This window comes from Octopus sinensis, linkage group LG25 (genome assembly GCF_006345805.1).
Source record: "Octopus sinensis linkage group LG25, ASM634580v1, whole genome shotgun sequence".
NCBI lineage: Eukaryota > Metazoa > Mollusca > Cephalopoda > Octopoda > Octopodidae > Octopus > Octopus sinensis.
This window is the reverse complement of record NC_043021.1, coordinates 4,725,807-4,748,193: the sequence shown is the minus strand read 5'-3', so window position 1 is coordinate 4,748,193 and position 22,387 is coordinate 4,725,807. Positions and strand designations below refer to the sequence as shown.

Genomic DNA, 22,387 nt, shown 5'->3' with positions numbered 1-22,387 from the left:
TTTACCTATAAGGCAGGCTTCTCGCGTGGTTTTTTTTTTTTAGTGCGAAGTACAAAACAGATTAGCCAGAATCGATCTGGAAGTAAGGGGAAGTGAAAAAGAAAATCATAAATTTTCAAAAATTTGTTCATAAAATGATGCCCCCCCTCCCCCATCATTTCGAAGGCCGTGGTGAAAAAGTCATTGAAAAAAAAAAAATCAGTGCGAAAAACGGAGAAAATTCAACATATGTAGGTGCCCTGATTCGAAACTCCGCCCCCTCCAATACCATTCCGTTTCAGTATCACCACTGCGACCACGACGACTCAGTTGCCAGAGTGAGGCTCGTCACGCACGAAGATGTCAGAAAGTAAATGTGAAAGCAGTTCTTGGAGCCAAAAGCTTCCCATAGACATAGCACGAAGGGGTCCCGTACCGCCTGCCAAACAGTGCATGCACGTCAAATATTACTGGTGAGATAAATATATTAATATGTGTGTGTTCATAGAGAAATTTATAAAGAAATATATAAATGTTTCTGTTATTGATTTATGTATTAGCGTACGGTTATTTTTTTTTGTTTATTATAAAGAGAGAAAACTGTAGTTGTTTACAGATAATATTGCATATATATATATTTATTTATATAATGAGGGAAATAAATTGAATATTAATTTAATTAGTATCAATTCAAAACCAGTAGCCTAGCATACAAAAATCTGAAAGATCAGAGAAAATTCTAATGCATATGTATATTTAAAGCCCTTTAAATAAATATATATATATATATATAGCCCTTATATATATATATTAGCCCATTAAATATATATATGTGTGTATTATTGGTTTATCATATTCCCGGTTTGAAAGGTATGTCCCGGTGTTCCGTCCGGTTAGAAAATTTGTCCCATTGTAGTGCACCTGAGCACTGTACACAATTATTATTATTATTTTATTATTATTATCACACTGAAATACCTCGGTTATGGTTCAACCCTACTCTGCACAGCTTATGTGCAAAATAACGAACATTGTCTCTAGCTGGTAACTGGTGTACCGACGTCGTAATAGCACTCTTAAGTTACAAGTAGGTAGGTATTCTAATTTGAGGACATTTTGCTTCAGGGATTAAAAATGATTTATTCCCGGTGTTCATAATATTACATAGTTAAAAGTTTATAGATTTCCTGTCGTATTTCTTACAGATAATGAATTGGTATCTAAGCATCTCGTTCTCTGAAATTCAAAATCCAATTTAGCATCGTTTCCTTAATACCCTAATTTATAGGGTGCACCTGAGCACTGTATACAATAATTTCATTATTATTATTTTTTATAGGAGGTAAAAAATATAAACATTGTACATAAAGAAAATTAAGTAGCACAAGTTGTTCATAGAAGACCGCACCTATACCTGTGATAATTATACCCGGAAGGTTGTCCCGAAAAAAAATTACGTTCTGGATTACAAAAGGAAATATCACCTCCAACACTTTTTATGCGTACATATAAGTTCATTCATATTGTTTTGTTATGAAAATACGTCTATAAATTTTATGACAAGTGGGCGGTAGAAGGGAGATCAGCAAGACAAGGTTTAATCCCGTTATGTGTGAAAGGAAATAAAGATTTTCGGCTTTTAAAGTGTGTGTATCTTGCTTCAGTCATTAGACTGCGGCCATTCTGGAGCACCGTCTTGGAGAAATTTTTAGTCGAATGAATCGACCCCCCCAGTACTTGTGATTTTTAGCCTGGAACTTAATCTTTTTTTTTATCTCTTTTGCCAAACCGCTAAGTTACAGGGATGTAAACACACCAGTACCGGTTGTCAAGTGGTGGTGGTGGTGACACATACACACACAAAGACACACGTTGATATATACGTATATATGTGCAATGGGCTTCCTTCAGTTTTTATCTACCAAATCAACTCCCAAAGCTTTGGTCGATTCCAGGCTAGAGTATATATATATATATTTGTGTGTGTGTGTGTGTGTGTATATATATATATATATACCAGAGTAAAAACATAAATGTGAAACAAGGTGGAAAAAAGAGTACTCAAATACCAGTGGTAGAGTAATATGCTTTATTTAAAGCAGCAGAAAATTCAACAAAACCTGTTACTCTGAGTTTCCCTTTGCCGTTCATCGGACAGATTTTGCTAGCAAATAAAGTATATAGATATATATACATACATATATTAGGAGGGGGGGGCAATGAAGAGTTTTTATTACATATTTAACTTTGAGACTAAACATATCTTTTTACAAATGTTTACTACCTTACAAAAACTATATCAGCTAAGGAATTGGCCTTCCCAAAATGCTTTAAAAACATAACATAATCTGAACACTGTTTCAGAAAATAATCTCTGTTCTCTTTGAGTATATAAAAGACAAATTTGGTTGGAGCAAAATGAAGAAGACAAAATAAATGAAATTTGTTGCTTCAGTTCTCCAGAAAACAGACCCATACACATCAATACCCATCCCAGAAATATCAGAAATGTATAAAAAATATATATATATAGGTGCAGGAGTGGCTGTGTGGTAAGTAGCTTCCTTCCCAACCACATGGTTCCGGATTCAGTCCCACTGCGTGGCATCTTGGGCAAGTGTCTACTACTATAGCCTCGGGCCAACCAAAGCCTTGTGAGTGGATTTGGTAGACGGAAACTGAAAGAAGCCTGTCGTATATATGTGTATATATATATATATACCAGAGTAAAAACATAAATGTGAAACAAGGTGGAAAAAAGAGTACTCAAATACCAGTGGTAGAGTAATATGCTTTATTTAAAGCAGCAGAAAATTCAACAAAACCTGTTACTCTGAGTTTCCCTTTGCCGTTCATCGGACAGATTTTGCTAGCAAATAAAGTATATAGATATATATACATACATATATTAGGAGGGGGGGGGGGCAATGAAGAGTTTTTATTACATATTTAACTTTGAGACTAAACATAATTGGCCTTCCCAAAATGCTTTAAAAACATAACATAATCTGAACACTGTTTCAGAAAATAATCTCTGTTCTCTTTGAGTATATAAAAGACAAATTTGGTTGGAGCAAAATGAAGAAGACAAAATAAATGAAATTTGTTGCTTCAGTTCTCCAGAAAACAGACCCATACACATCAATACCCATCCCAGAAATATCAGAAATGTATAAAAAATATATATATATAGGTGCAGGAGTGGCTGTGTGGTAAGTAGCTTCCTTCCCAACCACATGGTTCCGGGTTCAGTCCCACTGCGTGGCATCTTGGGCAAGTGTCTACTACTATAGCCTCGGGCCAACCAAAGCCTTGTGAGTGGATTTGGTAGACGGAAACTGAAAGAAGCCTGTCGTACATATGTGTATATATATATATATGCGCGTGTGTGTCTGTGTTTGTCCCCCTCCACCGTCGCTCGACAACTGATGCTGGTGTGTTTACGTCCCCGTCACTTAGCGGTTCGGCAAAAGAGACCGATAGAATAAGTACTAAGCTTACAAAGAATAAATTCCAGGGTCGATCTCTTTGACTAAGGGCAGTGCTCCAGCATGGCTGCAGTCAAATGACTTAAACAAGTTAAAGAATAAATAGATTGTCAAAGGAAGAATCTCTTTCTTGTTCCGTTTTGTTTTTTTTTGCTTTTTTGTTCAATTTGTATTTTTCACTTTTTTTCCCCTTCTTCTCCCCCCTTTTTTTTTTCAGTTTGTTAATTCTGCTCTTTCATTTCTCAGTTACTCTGTCTCTCCCTTTCACCATCTCTCACCCGCTCTCTCTTACCCCAATGTGTATATCATCCTCTTTCTTTGTTTCTCTCTATTGTAGCGAAGAGAATGTATGGAAACTGTGTGAAGCCGTCAACATTGACCGACCTGAAGAACTAGAATTCTGTTCTGTTGTCTTTATTTCAAATGAAGATAGGGCAGTAAGTATCTCATTTTGTTACATCAATGGAACTCAAAATATTTACCTGGCAGTTGCCAGGACCGCTGGACTGACTCCTGTGCAGGTGGCAAGTGAAGAAACACCATTTCGACCCTGTGCTTGAGGAATCCATTGAGTCAAGTACACCAACATCAAAATCAATGGAAACTGCAGTTGTGATCCCTGTGCCGGTGGCACGTAAAAAGCACCATCTGAACGTGGCCGATGCCAGCACCACCTAGACTGGCTTCCGTGCTGGTGGCACGTAAAAGCACCATCCGAATCGTGGACGATGCCAGCACCGCCTTGACTGGCTTCCGTGCCAGTGGCACGTAAAATGCACCATCCGAATCGTGGACGATGCCAGCACCGCCTTGACTGGCTTCCGTGCCGGTGGCACGTAAAATACACCAATCCGATCGTGGCCGTTGCCAGCCTCATCTGGCACCTGTGCAGGTGGCACGTAAAAAGCACCCACTACACTCACGGAGTGGTTGGCATTAGGAAGGGCATCCAGCCATAGAAACACTGCCAGATCAGACTGGAGCCTGGTGCAGTTTTCTAGCTTCCCAGATCCCCGGTCGAACCGTCCAACCCATGTTAGCATGGAGAACGGACGTTAAACGATGATGATGATCACATCATCAACTGGCCTGGACTCTGATGATGTTTAACCCTTGATGAAATAGTACATAAAATGATGATGACCATTATCATCCTTACTGCTATCATCAACATCACCACCACAACCACCAACATTAATGTCACTCGCAGGTGGAATTAGTATGACATGCCACAAGACTACATCTTTGAATTATAGGTAGAGTCCATCAGAGAGGCTTTTACTCAGTTTCCATCTCGCCAGTATCACACACAAGGCATTGAATGAACCAAAGCTGTTGAAAATGACACTCAAGATATAATGCTATGGAATTGAATCCAGGAGCACATGGCTTAGGGTTTGTTCACATGGCCTGGACATTGTTAACTGGTATCTTCTCCCATAGCCAGAAATTGATTAATGCCTTGTGAATGAGATTGGTAAACAGAAACTGAAAAATGTCCCTTGTATGTATGTATGTATGTGTGTGTGTGTGTATGTATATATATATATATATATATATATCCTTGGCATTAGGAAGGGCATCCAGCTGTAGAAACACTGCCAGATCAGACTGGAGCCTGGTGCAGCCTTCTGGCTTCCCAGATCCCCGGTCGAACCGTCCAACCCATGCTAGAATGGAGAACGGACGTTAAACGATGATGATATATATATATACACACACACTAGCATTATGACCCGTTGTTGCTGGGTCATAGTGCTAGTGCATATGTACACATATATATATATACATATATATGTATTCAGCCCTGTGTGGCTAATAAAGAAACATATATAGTAAAAGAATAAATAAATGTTTTTTTTGTTTCTTGTTAGGTTCCAATCTGGCACCAGAAAATTGGGAAACCTGACGAACCAGTTGTATGGGTAAGTCATCACACAGAATTTCCTTACAGTTATTATTTTTCCTTTTATCTTCACTTTTAGACTTCAAAAATGTTTTAATATTTACATCTATACTCTTTTTTGATTAGTTTGATATCCAATTGTCATCAAGTGTCTTATTCTTAGATGCGTATACAAATAACCAGTCTGGATTAGAACTTAGTCTTTTTTATTTCTAATCCTATGGTAATGACATTGCTATCTATCGGTTCACTGGCATATACTTAATGTTACACTTTTATCTATTTAAATTTAGAGTAGTTGTATACTGTCAACTTAACGTGACAGTCCCGTAGGGAATTACACCACCGCTGTTTAGCCCTAGGAAGCATCGGCTCTTCCTGTCGGCCTTGACACATTTCCTGTGTCCTTATATATTTACGAAAGGGAGACAAACACCCCCAACAGCTAGGCCTGCATCTAGAGACACGCATGTTTCAGGGTCTTTGCCCATCATCAGTCTAGAGTAGCAAGGCCTGCTAGCTGAAGATATTTGTCTAGACCTCATAAATATATATATATATTTTCAGTGAAGTTTATTCACTGATCACCAAAATCAGAAATATCTCATAGAGATATTTAGAAATTTAATATTTCTGATATTTAAATTTATATTTCATTAAATGCAGCCATTTTTAGCTGACATCCCTACAGGTTTTATTGAGGAAATTTCATCAAGCTCTACATATATACATTTACTGCACTAAATTCCCACAATGGTCCTCCATCAATTATCAAAATCTTATTCTATAGCAGATTATGATTTTATTTTTCCCAGCATAAAGGAGTACCATCCGATCGTGGCTGTTTGCCAGCCTCGTCTGGCTCCTGTGCCGGTGGCACGTAAAAAGCACCCACTACACTCATGGAGTGGTTGGCGTTAGGAAGGGCATCCGGCCGTAGAAACATTGCCAGATCAGACTGGGCCTTGTGCAGCCTTCTGGCTTCCCAGACCCCAGTTGCACCGTCCAACCCATGCCAGCATGGAAAGCGGATGCTAAACAATGATGATGATGATAGGCTGAGAGTCTGCTTAGATGAGATGCAGTTCGGTTTTGTGCTGGGTAGAAGCACCACTGATGCCATTTTCCTGGTTTGACAACTGCAGGAGAAATACCTAGCTAAAGACAAACCCCTATACTTAGGTTTAGCTTTCATGCCTGGAATTTTTTTCTCTTATTTCCCTATAGATTCAGCTATAAGAACTAAATGTTCAACATATAGGAGTTCCCATGTACAGCCAGTCTTCAACTTCTCAGTGGTGGCTTGCAGGATTATGGCGAATAGGAGAGGACTGATCCTTGATAGACTCCTACTGCCACATTAAATTCATCACTGAAGCCATTGCCAACTTTTACTTTGCTTACAACATCCTTGTACATAGTTTGAATTTCCTGCACAAACCATTCATTTACACCTTGTTTTCTCAGAGCCCACCAAATTACTGAATATCAAATATCCTGTCAAATGCTTTCTCCAAATTAATGAAAGCCAAGAATAATGGTTTATTCTTAGTTAGGTATTTATCCTTGCCTCTTTGGGGGATGAAGCCAAACTACATCTCATCCGGGTCTATTCTCTCAGGGTCAACTGGTCTGCAACTTTCTCTATGAAGTCTGATTCCTCTCTTGTTGCTTTTCTCTAAAGCATCACCTTTGCCCTTGTAGCAGTTTACAAAGATCTTGCTTTGCCAATCATTGGGTATAACACCTTGAATGACTTGATTAACTAAATAAATGATAATCTCTATATATATAAACGGCAAAATGTCTGTCTGCATGTGTATCCTTTATACAAATCCACAATTTTTCACTTAGAGGGCTCGCACTTTCTATGGTCATTCAAAACCGTCCAAAGGTGGTCGTGCACATCTTTACATTTCCCCAGTCACCCCGCAAAGCCATTAAACAATCAATAGAAGTGACTTTTTTGTGAATTTTCTATCCAAAACTCAATCAAAATACCCGAAATTTGATAGGCCAATTGAATGCCAGCTAGCTGTATGTGATTGGTCGGAGATTTGGACAGTACTTGCGTGTATGTGCACACGCACGCAGCTGTGTATGCATGCACTAGCACTATGACCCGACATTGCTGGGTCATAGCGCTAGTCTTGTATATTACTTCTCCAGATATTTTAAGCATTTCTGCAACTGTCCCCTATGGACCTGTGGCTTTCCCCCCCCCCACTTTCAAGACCTTGATTATTTTATCTACTACCATGTGTGTGTGTGTGTATCATCGTCGTCATCATCATCATTGTTTAGTGTCCACTTTCCATGCTAGCATGGGTTGGACGGTTCAACTGGGGTCTGGGAAGCCAGGAGGCTGCACCAGGCTCCAGTCTGATCCGGCAATGTTTCTACGGCTGGATGCCCTTCCTAACGCCAACCACTCCATGAGTGTAGTGGGTGCTTTTTACGTGCCAGACGAGTCTGGCAAACGGCCACGATCGGATGGTGCTTTTTATGTGCCACCAGCACGGGGGCCAGGCGAGGCTGATGCATGTACGCACACACACACACACACACACTTTCTCTCTCTCTTTAAATCTTGTATATTTACATTGTAAAGATGAAATTACTAGTCCTAAAAATTATGTAAATTGAAATTCATGTTATTTCTTTTCTGTTTTATTTGACCAGGATTACCATGTCATATTTCTGTGGAGACTGGAAGGAGAGAGTTATGTATATGACCTGGACAGTAGTTTGCCTTTTCCCTGTAAACTGGAGATGTATATTAACGAAGCAATTAAAACAGACGATATACTACAGCCACAGTATCACAGGTAAATATCTATATTGTGACTGTCCCCTTTTTCAAAGTACAGATCTGTTTGTACCCAAGAGTATTAAATTATTGGTGCATTAAGTGTTTAGTTTCTTTATTATTATTATTATTATAGGCGCAGGAGTGCCTGTGTGGTAAGTAGCTTGCTTACTAACCACATGGTTCCGGGTTCAGTCCCACTGTGTGGCACCTTGGGCAAGTGTCTTCTGCTATAGCCTCGGGCCGACCAATGCCTTGTGAGTGGATTTGGTAGACAGAAACTGAAAGAAGCCTGTCGTATATATATATATATATATATATATATATATATATGGCACATAAAAAGCACCCACTACACTCGCGGAGTGGTTGGCGTTAGGAAGGGCATCCAGCCGTAGAAACTCTGCCAGATCAGACTGGAGCCTGGAGCAGCCCCTGGCTTCCCAGACCCCGGTCGAACCGTCCAACCCGTGCTAGTGCGGAAAACGGACGTTAAACGATGATGATGATGATATGTGTGTGTCTGTGTTTGTCCCCCTAGCATTGCTTGACAACCGATGCTGATGTGTTTATGTCCCCGTTACTTAGCGGTTCGGCAAAAGAGACCGATAGAATAAGTACTGGGCTTACAAAAGAATAAGTCCCGGGGTTGAGTTGCTCGATTAAAAGCGGTGCTCCAGCATGGCCGCCGTCAAATGACTGAAACAAGTAAAAGAGTACTATGGAACATCTTTGTCTTCTATTGTTTACTTGTTTCAGTCACTGGACTGTGGCCATGCTGGAGCACCACTTTGAAGGGTTGACTCCAGTACTGTTTCAGTGTTTTCTTTGCTTTTTCATTCTTTTGGGGTCATTAAAGGTAAAATATAGATTGGGAGTTGATTAAATTGACTTACCCTCAACGTATCACCTTTGAGCCAAGGTTATGTATCAGTCTTATTTATTTAACTGATACACAAAATAATAGGAGGTGCAATGGCCCAGTGGTTAGGGCAGCGGACTTGCGGTCATAGGATCGCGGTTTCGATCCCAGACCGGGCGTTGTGAGTGTTTATTGAGCGAAAACACCTAAAGCTCCACGAGGCTCCGGCAGGGGATGGTGGTGATCCCTGCTGTACTCTTTCACCACAACTTTCTCTCACTCTTACTTCCTGTTTCTGTTGTACCTGTATTTCAAAGGGCCGGCCTTGTCACTCTCTGTGTCACGCTGAATATCCCCAAGAACTACGTTAAGGGTGCACGTGTCTGTGGAGTGCTCAGCCACTTACACGTTAATTTCACGAGCAGGCTGTTCCGTTGATTCGGATCAATGGGAACCCTCGTCATCATAACCGACGGAGTGCTTCCACACAAAATAATATAAAATTCAATCTTATTCTAAACATTAATCCACTAGTTAGCATTAACTCTAATCTTTATCCTCTATTTAACATTAATCCTAATCTTAATATTACATTTAAATTTAATCAGTTTTACTTTTATTATTTAAATTTGCTCATAGTCTTAAACCAACATTTATTGTTAATTAATCTAAGTATGGTTTTATATTTAATTTATTCCTGATCGTACTTTCAATCTTAATCAGTATCTGATTTTCTGTCAAATATTAATACTAACCTTTCTTAAATGCTTATGTCTTAATCCATTGTTTAATGTCAATCCTAATCCACACTCTTAATCTTAGTTTTAATCTTTGACATATTTGTCACTTTCAGGTTTTTCAGAGTGATTGATGCTAAGATATATTTAAGACATTTTGCATCCAATCGGAAACACATGTTGGATTCAACAGGAGCATGGAGACAGGAACCGCCGCCTTATCCCTGTATTAGAACAGAACGTAAGTCTGTCTCTGTCACTCTATCTCTATTTGACCATGCATGTCTGTATGTAAGTGTCGATTTATCTCTTATTCCAAAGAACCAGAAGCACACAAACATATGTACACATGTAATGACCTGTATCACAGACATAACACCATATATTCAACGCCGCCTCGACTGGCTTCCGTGTCGGTGGGACGTAAAAAGCACCATCCAAATCGTGGCCGAAGCCAGTGCCGCCTCGACTGGCTTCCGTGCCGGTGGCACGTAAAATGCACCAATCCGACCGTGGCCGATGCCAGCCTCGCCTGGCACCAGTGCAGGTGGCATGTAAAAAGCACCCACTACACTCACGGAATGGTTGGCGTTAGGAAGGGCATCCAGCTGTAGAAACATTGCCAGATAAGACCGGAGCCTGGTGCAGCCTTCTGGCTTCCCAGATCCCCGGTCGAACCATCCAACCCATGCTAGCATGGAGAATGGATGTTAAACGATGATGATGATGATTCAGTGGGAGAAATTCAGGCATAACACCATAGATTCAGTGGGAATTGACCTCAGTACATGACTAGTGATACCGGTGATACCGGAATGGACATAGCCAGTCTGAAAGAAGCGGCCCAAGATAGAACTGATTGGAGGACACTGATCCAACGAATAACCGAGAGTCGACTGAGCGGATAGATAGGTAGACATGACTAGCACTTCATTTTATTGACTCAAAATACCAGTGTCCCAGAATTAATTATTTATTTCAGTGAAATCAGTCAATTTTTTTAAAAACTCACATTTATTTATTTTTATCATGTTTAATGTGTGTTAAAAGTATAAATTTTTTATTTTGTTTCTAATTTTATAATTTTTAAAAATTATTTTATTCACATTCCTGTTGGATCCTGCCCATCTGTCCACAACAGTTCTTTTTCAATTTGGTTGCTATCATTTTCTCTACCACCATCCCTGGGATGGCACAATGGTTTAGCTGAACTTAAACAATGCATTCAATTAGCAACGCAAGAGATAACTCCTGAAATGATCCAAAACGTTTTGCGATGCTAAGGATAGATCTGAAAATTTGCCAGGATACAGATGGAGCACATGTTGAAAATTTCCAATAAAGTTTTGATGTAAGATTTAGAAATCTATTTGTTTTGGTATCATGATACCAGTGCCGGTGGCACGTAAAAGGAACCATCCAAACATGGTAGTTTGGCTTCCGTGCCGGTGACACATAAAAATCACCAACCGATTGTGGCTGCTGCCAGCCTCGCCTGGCACCTGTGCCGGTGGCATGTAAAAAGCACCCACTAAACTCATGGAGTGGTTGCCGTTAGGAAGGGCATCCAGCTGTAGAAACACTGCCAGATCAGACTGGAGCCTGGTGCAGCCTCCTGGCTTCCCAGACCCCGGTCGAACCGTCCAACCCACGCTAGCATGGAAAGCGGACATTAAACGATGATGATGATGAATAGGCAATAAACATAAAATTCTGTCAGATTTTTTAAAATTTGCCTGATTTCATTGAAATAGATGGTTATATATCAAACACATATATATCTATATCTATCTATCTATCTATCATATATATCATATATATATATATATAATATATATATATATATCATCTATATATCATATATATATCATATATATATCATATATATATCATATATATATCATATATATATATCATATATATATATATCATATATATATATCATATATATATTATATATATATATATATATATATATATATATATATACGCACACATGCACATACACACTGGCTACATGTATGTCTATATCTTTCATGATGTTTCCTAATGTTTTATTTTTGTTTTTCATGTTTTTTTTGGGGTTTTTTTCACAGAGACTGACAGTAACTTCCAGGATTTTCTAAGCCTTGACCCCAACATTGGTTATGGAACAATATTTAGTTTGAAATCTTTTATTAAGAAGTATGCATTGCATGAAAATAATGGTTTGAGTTGAAATAAAGATTATTTAACATAGAAATTGTTGTTGCTTGTTGTCCTTTGTCAGTCTTGATTTAACAGATTATTATTTTTTTTTGGACATCAGCGGTGGTGCCCCAGCATGGTCGCGGCCTTCGGGCTAAAACATTTTTAAGGATTTAAGGATCTGTTTTTCCATACTATTATAGGTTGGACAGGGGCTTTTCTTGAAGAAGATTTTTATGGCTTGATACACTTTCTGCTGCCAACTTTTACCTGCTGTTTTAAACTAAAAGTGTAACCTCTCGAAAGAGCTGTTCTTCACTCCTGCTCCAGAGCGTCGGCTGCGGGGTCACTCTGAAAAGCTCTATCTGCGACGATTTCATCTCAATCGAAGGAGAGGTGCTTTCTCCGTCCGGGTTGTGGATCCGTGGAATAAGCTGCCAGACGAGATGGTGAAGATGCCGACGACCGCTCGGTTCAAAGTCTCTCTTGACCAGAAATGGCCTGAACTCTTTGCATGAACACCCTCCCTGTACATAACTCCATGTTCCCCTACATTGCCTTGCTTTTTGCTTTTTGAGCCAAAAAATTAACTAACTTAACTTTTATTCCACAAATCTACAAAAGTGCAGATTGACCTGTGGCAGTGTCAAAAAGAAACACATCATCACTGTTTAACTCGGGGACAAGCAAAGCCATGTTATATAAATGTTTATACTCATTTGTATGCATGCTTTCAAAAACAAACGTGGCTGTGTGGTAAGTAGCTTGCTAACCAACCACATGGTTCCGCGTTCAATCCCACTGCGTGGCATCTTGGGCAAGTGTCTTCTGCTATAGCCCCGGGCCGACCAATGCCTTGTGAGTGGATTTCGTAGACGGAAACTGAAAGAAGCCTGTCGTATTTATGTATGTATATATATATATGTATGTGTGTGTGTTTGTTCCCCTAGCATTGCTTGACAACCGATGCTGGTGTGTTTACGTCCCGTCACTTAGCGGTTCGGCAAAAAGAGACCGATAGAATAAGTACTGGACTTACAAAAAGAATAAATCCCGGGGTCGATTTGCTCGACTAAAGGCGGTGCTCCAGCATGGCCGCAGTCAAATGACTGAAACAAGTAAAAAGAGTAACATGCATGCACAAAAGGCTTCGTACAGTTTCCAGAAGACACTTGCCCAAATGCTGTTCAGTGGGATGAAAACTAATTGTTGTTGACAAACAACCGCAGAAATTGTATTCACCTCAATAGACGTCATTGATTGGTTGAAATTGCCAAAAATGCAAGAAATTAAACAACAAATAACTTACAAACTACAGAAGTTTCTCAAGAAAGCCAAGAGAGAAAAATGTTTTATGTGACACATTCTACCAGTATACGAAGTTTAAAAGTGTTTAGTTACAAAGAAATTATTTTAAAAATTTGCCAGTCAAAGTGAAAAGATCCCAGTTATTCTCTTGATAGAGCCTGGTAAGCCTGACTCTTGATCTGCTCGGATTCCTTCGCTCTGCATCAATATAAAAGGCACCATTGTCTCAGTTGAGCTTTTCCGCTACATCTTCACTAAACGCTATGCTACAGTCCCGTGACTTCGCCGTATCCCTGGCAGGGTGGCCGAACGGCTGCTGTGTCTTACCAAAAGGCAGCCCGTAATTATGCAGGGCACGGTAGTCATTCCGTGAGATATTTTCAAAATACCCGCTTACCTATTCAGCAACAGGGCACATACCAACCCGTCTGGAGCAAAGTATAGCTGAACTTGGGATCTCGGGAAAAGAATGAGAATCCTTAATTCAAACGGTACGAAAACGATCACAATATCTGGGACCACAAAAATCTTCAAGACCTTAAGATTGAAAGGATGATGATTAAAACAAGGTATTTTCCTCCACAACCTTTGCTACCAAGAAGGTGGCAGGTCAAAATATACTCTAAATTAAAGAGAGAGAGAACAACATGCACATACTCTCAGACAGTGTGTGTATTAAACAAAAGCAATGTCTATCTATCCGCTCAGTCGAAGTCGACTCTCGGTTACTCGTTGGATCAGTGTCTTCCAGTCAGTTCTATCCTGGGCCGCTTCTTTCAGATTGGCCATGTCCATTCCGGTGTCAAGCCAGCGGGTTCTTTGTCGGCCTCTTTCTCTTTTGCCACTGACCATTCCGTATATATGATATATATATATCCGCTCAGTCGAAGTCGACTCTCGGTTACTCAATGGATCAGTGTCCTCCAGTCAGTTCTATCCTGGGCCACTTCCTTCAGACTGGCTATGTCCATTCCGGTATCACTCTTGATGGTGCCAAGCCAGCGGGTTCTTGGTCGGCCTCTTCCTCTCTTGCCACTGACCATTCCGAGCATGATGTCCTTCTCCAGGGATTCTCTCCGCATAATATGACCGAAATATGCCAATCTATGCTTGGTGATCCTAGCTTCTTAGCGACATTTTCGGCCTGATCTGCTTAAGAACTTCTCCATTGGTGAGCCTCGCTGTCCATGGATGGAATCCGTAAAAGTCTTCTCCAACACCAAAGCTCGAATGTATTTGTCAAAAATACGTCATAATCAACAGGGGAGACTTGACGTATCAATGGATGACTTGAACGTTTTCCCGCTCTTCGATTTTGTCTTCTTTCAAACAGAATTCTTATTGATATTATTTAACTTATTCCTTTATCGTCTTAAAATAATTCATATATTTATCTTGTAGAATTAATTCAGTTTCTACTTGCTTCTGCTCAATCTTTGTATTGGTTTATTTCTGCGTATTTGTGCGCGCGCGTGTGTGCGTATGAGTGCGCGTGCGCGTGCTTGTGTGAGTGTATGTGTGTTTGCAGCTGTTTTAGTTTTTGCTTGGAAAATGCCACCCAATGTTAAAAAATTCCCCAGCTTTATCGAACGATCTTTCATCGATTTTTTGATGTGGTGTTGCACCCTGAAAACCTACGAATCGGAGGAAGATAGTATTTCTTATACAGACCTAAATGTATTCTCTGAACCATACGTAAATATTCCTACACGTTCAAACTCAGAAACTGTTTTGAAGATTATTCAGATTTCAGATCAAGAAATCGTCTGTAGTGCAACTTCAGAATCTGTTACTTCGGAAGACACAAAATCCATTCACGATCCAAACGTAAAAGCCGTGTCTATATCAGACTCAAAACATCTTCTTCCTTCAGTAGGCCAAGAAGTGGTTCAATTTGTAACGATGGACATATGGAAGCCAGACAATTGTGGTAATGATAATAACGATGATGATGGCAATGTGAAAATCCCTAAGATTCGCAAAGAAATTGGATGTATGTTTGGTGATTGGACTGGCAATATTAACGAGGAAGGCATTGAGGAGATAGATCTAGGCGAGGAGGTTAAGTATTGAATATTATATACGAATTACATTACAGTACACGCACACACCAGCAGTCATCTCCCACATAAAAGCACTACACTTACAACTGACGGCGAGCGGGCAGAAGCGTTAGCACGCCGGGCGAAATGCTCAGCAGTATTTCGTCTGCGTTACGTTGTGAGTTCAAATTCCGCCGAGGTCGACTTTGCCTTTCATCCTTTCGGGGTCGATAAATTAAGTACCAGTTACGTACTGGGGTCGATGTAATCGACTTAATACCTATGTCTGTCCTTGTTTGTCCCCTCTGTGTTTAGCCCCTTGTGGGTAATAAAGAAATAAGTATTTCGTCTGTCGCTACGTTCTGAGTTCAAATTCCGTTGAGGGTCGACTTTGCCTTTCATCCTTTCGGGAGTCGATAAATTAAGTACCAGTTACGCACTGGGGTCCATGTAGTTGACTTAATCCCTTTGTTTGTCTCCTCTATGTTTAGCCCCTTGTGGGCAATAAAGAAATATATAACATAAATTTTTAAATAAGAATTTTCGACTGAGTGGTTGGCCCCATTCTGAGGTCTACATGGAGTAGTCCCTCTCTTTCTTTCTTTCTTTCTTTCTCTCTCTCTGTCTGTCTGTCTGTCTGTCTGTCTCTCTCTCTCTCTGTCTGTCTCTGTCTGTCTGTCTCTCTCTCTCTCTCTCTCTCTCTCTCTCTCTCTCTCTCTCTCTCTCTCTCTCTCTCTCTCTCTCTCTCTCTCTCTCTCACGTATTTCTTCCATCCAACAACATCTGATTCTATGTTCTTTCATCTTGTATTCAATAAGGCCAATTGAACACACTTTTCGCCAAAAACGTCCTGGTTTACTCTGATACACTTATTTCGAGAAATTCATCCCCATCCCGATCCTCACTTTCAGCTTTTCTCCTTAATACCAGGTTGAGTAAAAAGTAAGCAACATTTTGAACCATGAAGAATTTTTTGAACCATGAAGATTTTTGCAGAATTTTGAATTTTTTTAAACATTTTTTTTTGCAATTGTCTGATGATACTGACATAGACTTACCCAAATGCATCAACAAATTAATATTGATATTATTTTTCTCTGTTGTTACAATCATCTAAAATGGAACTGTCAGAGCGCGATATTCGAGCAATTTTGCTATTCAACTTCAAAAAAGGACGTAAAGCAGCTGAAACTGCTCGCGGTATCAACGAAACGTTTGGTGAGGAAATGACCAGTGAGTGGTCAGCTCGAAAATGGTTTAAACGATTTCACAGTGGAGACGTGAGCCTTGAAGATCGTGAGCGTAGTGGGCACCCATCTGTCATCGATCCACGTAAAACCACACGGGAACTGGCAAAAGAACTTCAAGTTAGCCAGAAAACTGCCTGCAACCATTTGCATGCGATCGAAAAATGAAAAAAAGCTCAACAAATGGGTACCATACGATTTGAATGAAAATCAGAAAATGCGCAGATATGAAATTTGCTCGTCGCTTCTTCTCCGTAACCAGACCGATCCATTTCTCGACTGTATTGTAACATATGATGAAAAGTGGATTCTGTACAATAATAAAAGAACCTGCCTTAAATCTGAGCTCTTCAAAATGAACGTCATGGTTAATGTTTGGTGGTGTACTTCTGGACTCATCGACTGTAACTTCTTATAATCCGGAAAAACCATTATTGAAGAAACATTTTGCCATGAAATTGCCAAAATGAACGAAAAACTGCTACTCCTCTGTCCCAGACTGGTCAACAGAAGAGGACCAATCATTCTTCATGATAATGCTCGACCACACGTTTCACTAATGACGTTCCAGAAGCTGAGGGAACTTGGCTACGAACTTCTTCCCCACCCAGCTTATTCCCCAGACCTTTGTCCTACCAACTAGCACTTTTTCAAGAGTCTCTTTTCAATAGATACACGAAAAATTCTGAACGATGGTCAGGGCACTAGACGACTCCATCCATTGACTGTCGGAGAGTACACCTCTATCTAAAACCAAGCTAGCAACAGATCATGCAAAGGAGTAAGAGTGTTATCGTAATCGAAGTTAAAGACATCCATCAGTACACTTTGTTACCAGAATCACTCTGCGAAACAGAAAATTCTCCTGTAATACTCACAAATCAAATCCATCGCTCGCCATTGAACCTCTTTACACTATGTAATGCAACTAATAATATTAATAACATCTACATTATATACCACCTCAACAAACCCCAATAATTACAGTGCACAATTCAGTTACCAAAAGCTCTCACAGCTTCGATAAAAACGGATGCACTAAATCATTCACCTTCCTTATGAGGTGATGTGACCACTACATCGCCACCAACAATCAAGCCCAGCTCTTGAATATACCTCGTTGGACTGCCAACATCGAGTCTCCTGTACTGAAAGAACCCGATTGCAATATAAGCCGCCCTGCAAGGCTTCTAACTTCAAAAGTAACAGGTTGCTTATTTCATTAATCTTTTACAAGAGATTTGAGAAGATTAGAGAAATGTCTCCATGTTCCTCCCGATTATTGATTGAATGCTTTAATTGTTGTTACTAAGTGCATAACATTTAATTACTTGTATCCCTTTATTGCTATAATGATTAGTATCATTTATCAATAATACCGTTTCCTTCTTTCAGATCCACTCTGGTCGTTGTCATGATACTCATAAGGTTTCTTTATGTGTGTCGCAAATTTAAATTTACGTAATTTAACAGAAGCTTTGAATAAAACACGTGTCACGTACAGAAGATGATATGCACAGCGTTTCTGAAAAATCCGGCTTCTGATCACAGAATACTATGGAGACTATAACACCCGACTCTTGATAACAATAACACAGTAAAGAGTACAGTACAGTAATGAACCGTGAAATTATAATAACCAGCTTCTGATTACAAAACTACTGTAAGAGACTACGGTAGCCATCTGTTGATCACGAAGCACTGCAGAGACCATGGCAACTCGCTCTTGATTATGAAACAATGTAGAAAATATGGCGTCAGCTCCTGATCACGAGAATACTTTAAAAGGTTCCACCAGACATACAAATTGTATAAGTCGCTGAATTTTCCATTTTGTTACCATTTTGTTATTTGTTCCTCGTTTTAAATAAAATTTTCTGGTTAAAGTTTCTAAATATCAATACCACCACCACCACCACCACCACCACCACCAACAACAACAACAACAACAACAACAACAACAACAACAACCAAAAATGCGAATCCCGACTGATTCGTGTCAGTCGCCCGGCTCATCGTTTTGTTTCCTCACCTACCTTTACTTGGGGTGGGGGAAGCACTCCGTCGGTTACGACGATAAGGGTTCCGGTTGATCCGAATCAACGGAACAGCCTGCTCGTGAAATTAACGTGTAAGTGGCTGAGCACTCCACAGACACGTGTACCCTTAACGTAAGTTCTCGGGGATATTCAGCGTGACACAGAGAGTGACAAAGCCGGCCCCTTGAAATACAGGTACAACAGAAACAGGAAGTAAGAGTGAGAGAAAGTTGTGGTGAAAGAGTACAGCAGGGATCACCACCATCCCTGCCAGAGCCTCGTGGAGCTTTTTTAGGTGTTTTCGCTCAATAAACACTCACAACGCCCGGTCTGGGAATCGAAACCGCGATCCTACGACCGCGAGTCCGCTGCCCTAACCACTGGGCCATTGCGCCTCCACCCTACCTTTACTACACCTATAACAACAGCTTCTGTTCTTCCGAGCTGACTGGTCTTGTTCTATCCCCACTCATTTATCTCTCCTCCTCCTCCTTCAAACAAGGGGGAAAACGCTAACAGTTCTGCCACAAGGCAGCAAGCAGTAAAACAAAGTGTCTCAAAAACACGATAACAGCAAGAAGTTCAACAATAAAAATCCAACAATAATAAAAGATGTACAAAAAAAATCCAATAATAGCGACAGTCGGACAAATTAAGAATTGGTTTTTATTATAAGGTTGTCCCAAAAGTTCGTAGAAAGTCTTGGAAAATAATGGTCTTTATTTTGAGGAATAATTTTTGTTGTTTTTGTTAGTACTTGGCGAGTAAAAATTCAATTTTCGCAAGTGTTTACGAACTTTTGGGACAACGTAATACATTAAATTTTCGGACATTGCACAATCGCGTGCAGAACAGCTTCACCGCTTGGCTCGCATCTTGAGCAAGTGGGAGAGCGAGGAGAGCCGTGCCTGGCGAGTTTATCTCGATCTGATAAGGCTCCTCGGTAACATTGCTTTTCAACCTTTTTGCTGGAGCGGAACCCCAAGGAAACATTCTACTGGCTCGAGGAACCCCTGTGCAATAATTTTATTGTCTTATGCACACATATCTGCACAGGAGAATTTAAAATTACTGTCGATTTTAGCAGTTTTGTAACTTCGTGCGGAACCCCTGGAATGTACTGGTGGAACCCTGGTTGAAAACCACTGCATTAAGGTTATACAAAGAGGGGGACAGACAAGGGGTCGGGGTGGGATTCGCAAATGATTGATGAACGAAGTTTAAAATTAATGATAATATAAAACGAATGATAATGATGAAGTGGGGGATGGGTGTGACCCCACAAACACGTTCCACCACTGAACCCATTATGATCCTTTTTGTTCTCCCTTAAGCAGGTACATCCACTCTCAACATGCTTGTCACTTTCTTCCATCTTTTTCCATATATACTGAGTGACAATCATCTCCTCTCCAGCATTATTATCCTTTTAAGGTGGAAACCCAAAAAGCTTTACCAAAGCAAGGCTGGAGATCCCAGCATGGCCGCGGCCTTCGGGCTAAAACATTTTTAAGGATTTAAGGACACCTGTCACTACTCCTTTCATGCGTGTTCTCCACACAACCTCGTTTGCCGCAGCCGCTAAAGAGAGAAAACAGACCTTCCTTTCCCTGTTCAGAGAGGGCGGTGGAACGATCTTTATTATTGAGGCGAGTTTTTATTATTAGGCGGCGAGTTGGCAGAAACGTTAGCGCGCCGGGCGAAATGCTTAGCAGAATTTTGTTTGTCGCTACGTTCTGAGTTCAAATTCCGCCGAGGTCGACTTTGCCTTTCATCCTTTCGGGGTCGATTAAATAAGTACCAGTTACGCACTGGGGTCGATATAATCGACTTAATCCGTTTGTCTGTCCTTGTTTGTCCCCTCTGTGTTTAGCCCCGTGTGGGTAGTAAAGAAATAGATCTTTATTATTGAGTCGGAAGACAGTTGTACTCTTCCCAAAAGTGACAACACTTGATCAACATAAACCCACAATTCCGAAATTTTCGGACATTGCACAATCGCGTGCAGAACAGCTTCACTGCTTGGCTCGCATCTTGAGCAAGTGGGCGAGCGAGGAGAGCCGTGCCTGGCGAGTTTATATCTCGATCTGATAAGGCTCCTCGGTAACATTGCCGAGCCAGGGACTTTTGGAAGTTATCCATAAACCCTGGCCCAAACGTTCTTCGGAACAGGCCGGCAAGTTGACCATCATCGAAGCCCATGCCTTCTCCAAGAGCGTCATCAGACTTGGCCTCTACTCACCCTCTAGAGAATGACGAGGTGGATACCAGTTACCGGCATTTCCCGTCCTGGAGAGAAGCGTGTGTGCCTGACGACACTCGGCCTGCCACGCTGCCAACTTTAGTCCACGCTTAATACACGGTTCCAGTTCACCGAAACTAGTGAACCGAGGAAGTGTCAGTTTGACGAACGGAGACCACACCTGCTCGCCATCCAGGTAGAGCCTTAGATGCCTCAGCCTCAGCGCATGCCTGCGCGTCATTAGCCACGGTACCCCTAGCCCACCCTTTAGCGGTTGTTGGCAGCAGATAGAGCGCCTTGCAAGAGGTCCTTTGCCCTTCCACAAAACGCTGAAGGGCAATCGTTCCAACGTGTTTAGCTACGAATAGGGGCAATGCACGGCGCTTAGGCAGTAAGTGATCACCGATACGATAAACACATTGGCGACCCCCGCCCTCCCTTTCAGAGATAACTACCGCCCAGACCAGGTCTGGGTTACGTGAGTCACTCGTAACCTCACTCCAGTTCTTCTCTCGCTGGAGGTCTGGACCGAACAAAACCCCTAGAATTTCACAGGACCGCCCCTCTAGCGTCCCACGACGCTGTTGGATGGCATCGCCCCTAAAACTTGATGGATCTTTTGAGGGCGTGCCACCATTTACTGTTGTTAATGGATCCAATTAACGCCAAATCCGTCTCCTGTACTCCTTACAAGCCAAAAGTGACTTATTAGGTTTCCAGTAGCCGGGACCTTGTCTACATAACTTATCTAAGTCAAGCCTACAGGTCACAAATTTGCGGTCACTGTAGCTGACGTAGTGGAATTGTGGACACCTGACGAAGTCTTTGTCTTTAATCCTAACTATAGTCCTGTCTAAGTAAGATTTAGAAGACTCATCGCCATTAGTCCAGGTCCACACAGGAGCATCCGGGAATACTAGTCTGTATCGATCTGCCAGCTGAAAACGACTGAGCAGATCGCTGAGGCAAGAGTTTCCTCTCCTATTGGGATTCGAGCCAACACAATCTACGCGTGCATCGCAAATTGAGTTAAAAGTCTCCTACCACCACTAAAGTGTGCGACATTCCTAGAATATTCTCTAGGCCTCTGAAATAGTCAGACTGCTCCGCTCCACAAGGAGCATAGACAGCCACCAGCCTGAAAGTCTTACCACTGCTGTGCGTTACATCAAGGACGACCAACCTGCCTTCCGGGTCAACAAAGATTGTTCTTAAATGAAGTTTCAAATCCTTCCTGAGTAGAACTGCGACGCTTGCGCCCCCCTCCGAGTTGGCATGAAGAAATAAATTTCTCTTAGCCATTTAGGAGGAGTACAAAATCCCGCAGTCCACTCAGTCCTGGTTTCTGTAGTGACAATTAGATCCAACCTATGCGACCTGAGGTCATTACGGAGGCAACCTTGCTTCCAATCTGACTCCAGGCTGCGTACATTTATACATCTTACTTTAAGAGAGAAAAGAAATCTTACCTTAATGGAAGAGGGTTGAACCCTCTTCTTCGTCCGTGGTTTGTGGAGTCACTTCAATGAATGGGTAGCCAC

The 22,387-nt window shown here is 41.0% G+C and overlaps 1 protein-coding gene across 3 annotated transcripts; it reads left to right on the top strand.

The window, feature by feature from the left end:
• The first annotated feature begins 172 nt into the window (after nucleotides 1-172).
• On the top strand, nucleotides 173-18,454 carry LOC115224420 (protein N-terminal glutamine amidohydrolase). Of its 3 annotated transcripts, none has more exons than XM_029795318.2 (6): nucleotides 173-452; nucleotides 3,805-3,904; nucleotides 5,342-5,392; nucleotides 8,056-8,201; nucleotides 9,898-10,022; nucleotides 17,961-18,454. In XM_029795318.2, the coding sequence occupies exons 1-6, from the start codon at nucleotides 340-342 to the stop codon at nucleotides 17,981-17,983; spliced, it is 558 nt and encodes a 185-aa protein (XP_029651178.1). In that variant the 5' UTR covers nucleotides 173-339; the 3' UTR covers nucleotides 17,984-18,454. The 3 variants fall into 3 exon arrangements, with proteins under 3 accessions (XP_029651178.1, XP_029651177.1, XP_036369282.1); XM_029795317.2 differs by lacking the exon at nucleotides 17,961-18,454 and adding an exon at nucleotides 11,878-12,023 and having other exon boundaries at nucleotides 184-452; XM_036513389.1 differs by lacking the exons at nucleotides 173-452; nucleotides 3,805-3,904; nucleotides 5,342-5,392; nucleotides 8,056-8,201; nucleotides 9,898-10,022 and adding an exon at nucleotides 14,599-15,337.
• The last annotated feature ends 3,933 nt before the right edge of the window (nucleotides 18,455-22,387 follow it).

Excerpts from the sequence above, each read along its gene's own strand:
- LOC115224420 (XM_029795317.2), top strand. The coding sequence starts at position 340 with ATGTCAGAAAGTAAATGTGAAAGCAGTTCTTGGAGCCAAAAGCTTCCC. Across the intron at positions 453-3,804 it reads ATGCACGTCAAATATTACTG|CGAAGAGAATGTATGGAAAC; the intron begins GTGAGATAAATA and ends TCTCTATTGTAG. Across the intron at positions 3,905-5,341 it reads TTTCAAATGAAGATAGGGCA|GTTCCAATCTGGCACCAGAA; the intron begins GTAAGTATCTCA and ends GTTTCTTGTTAG.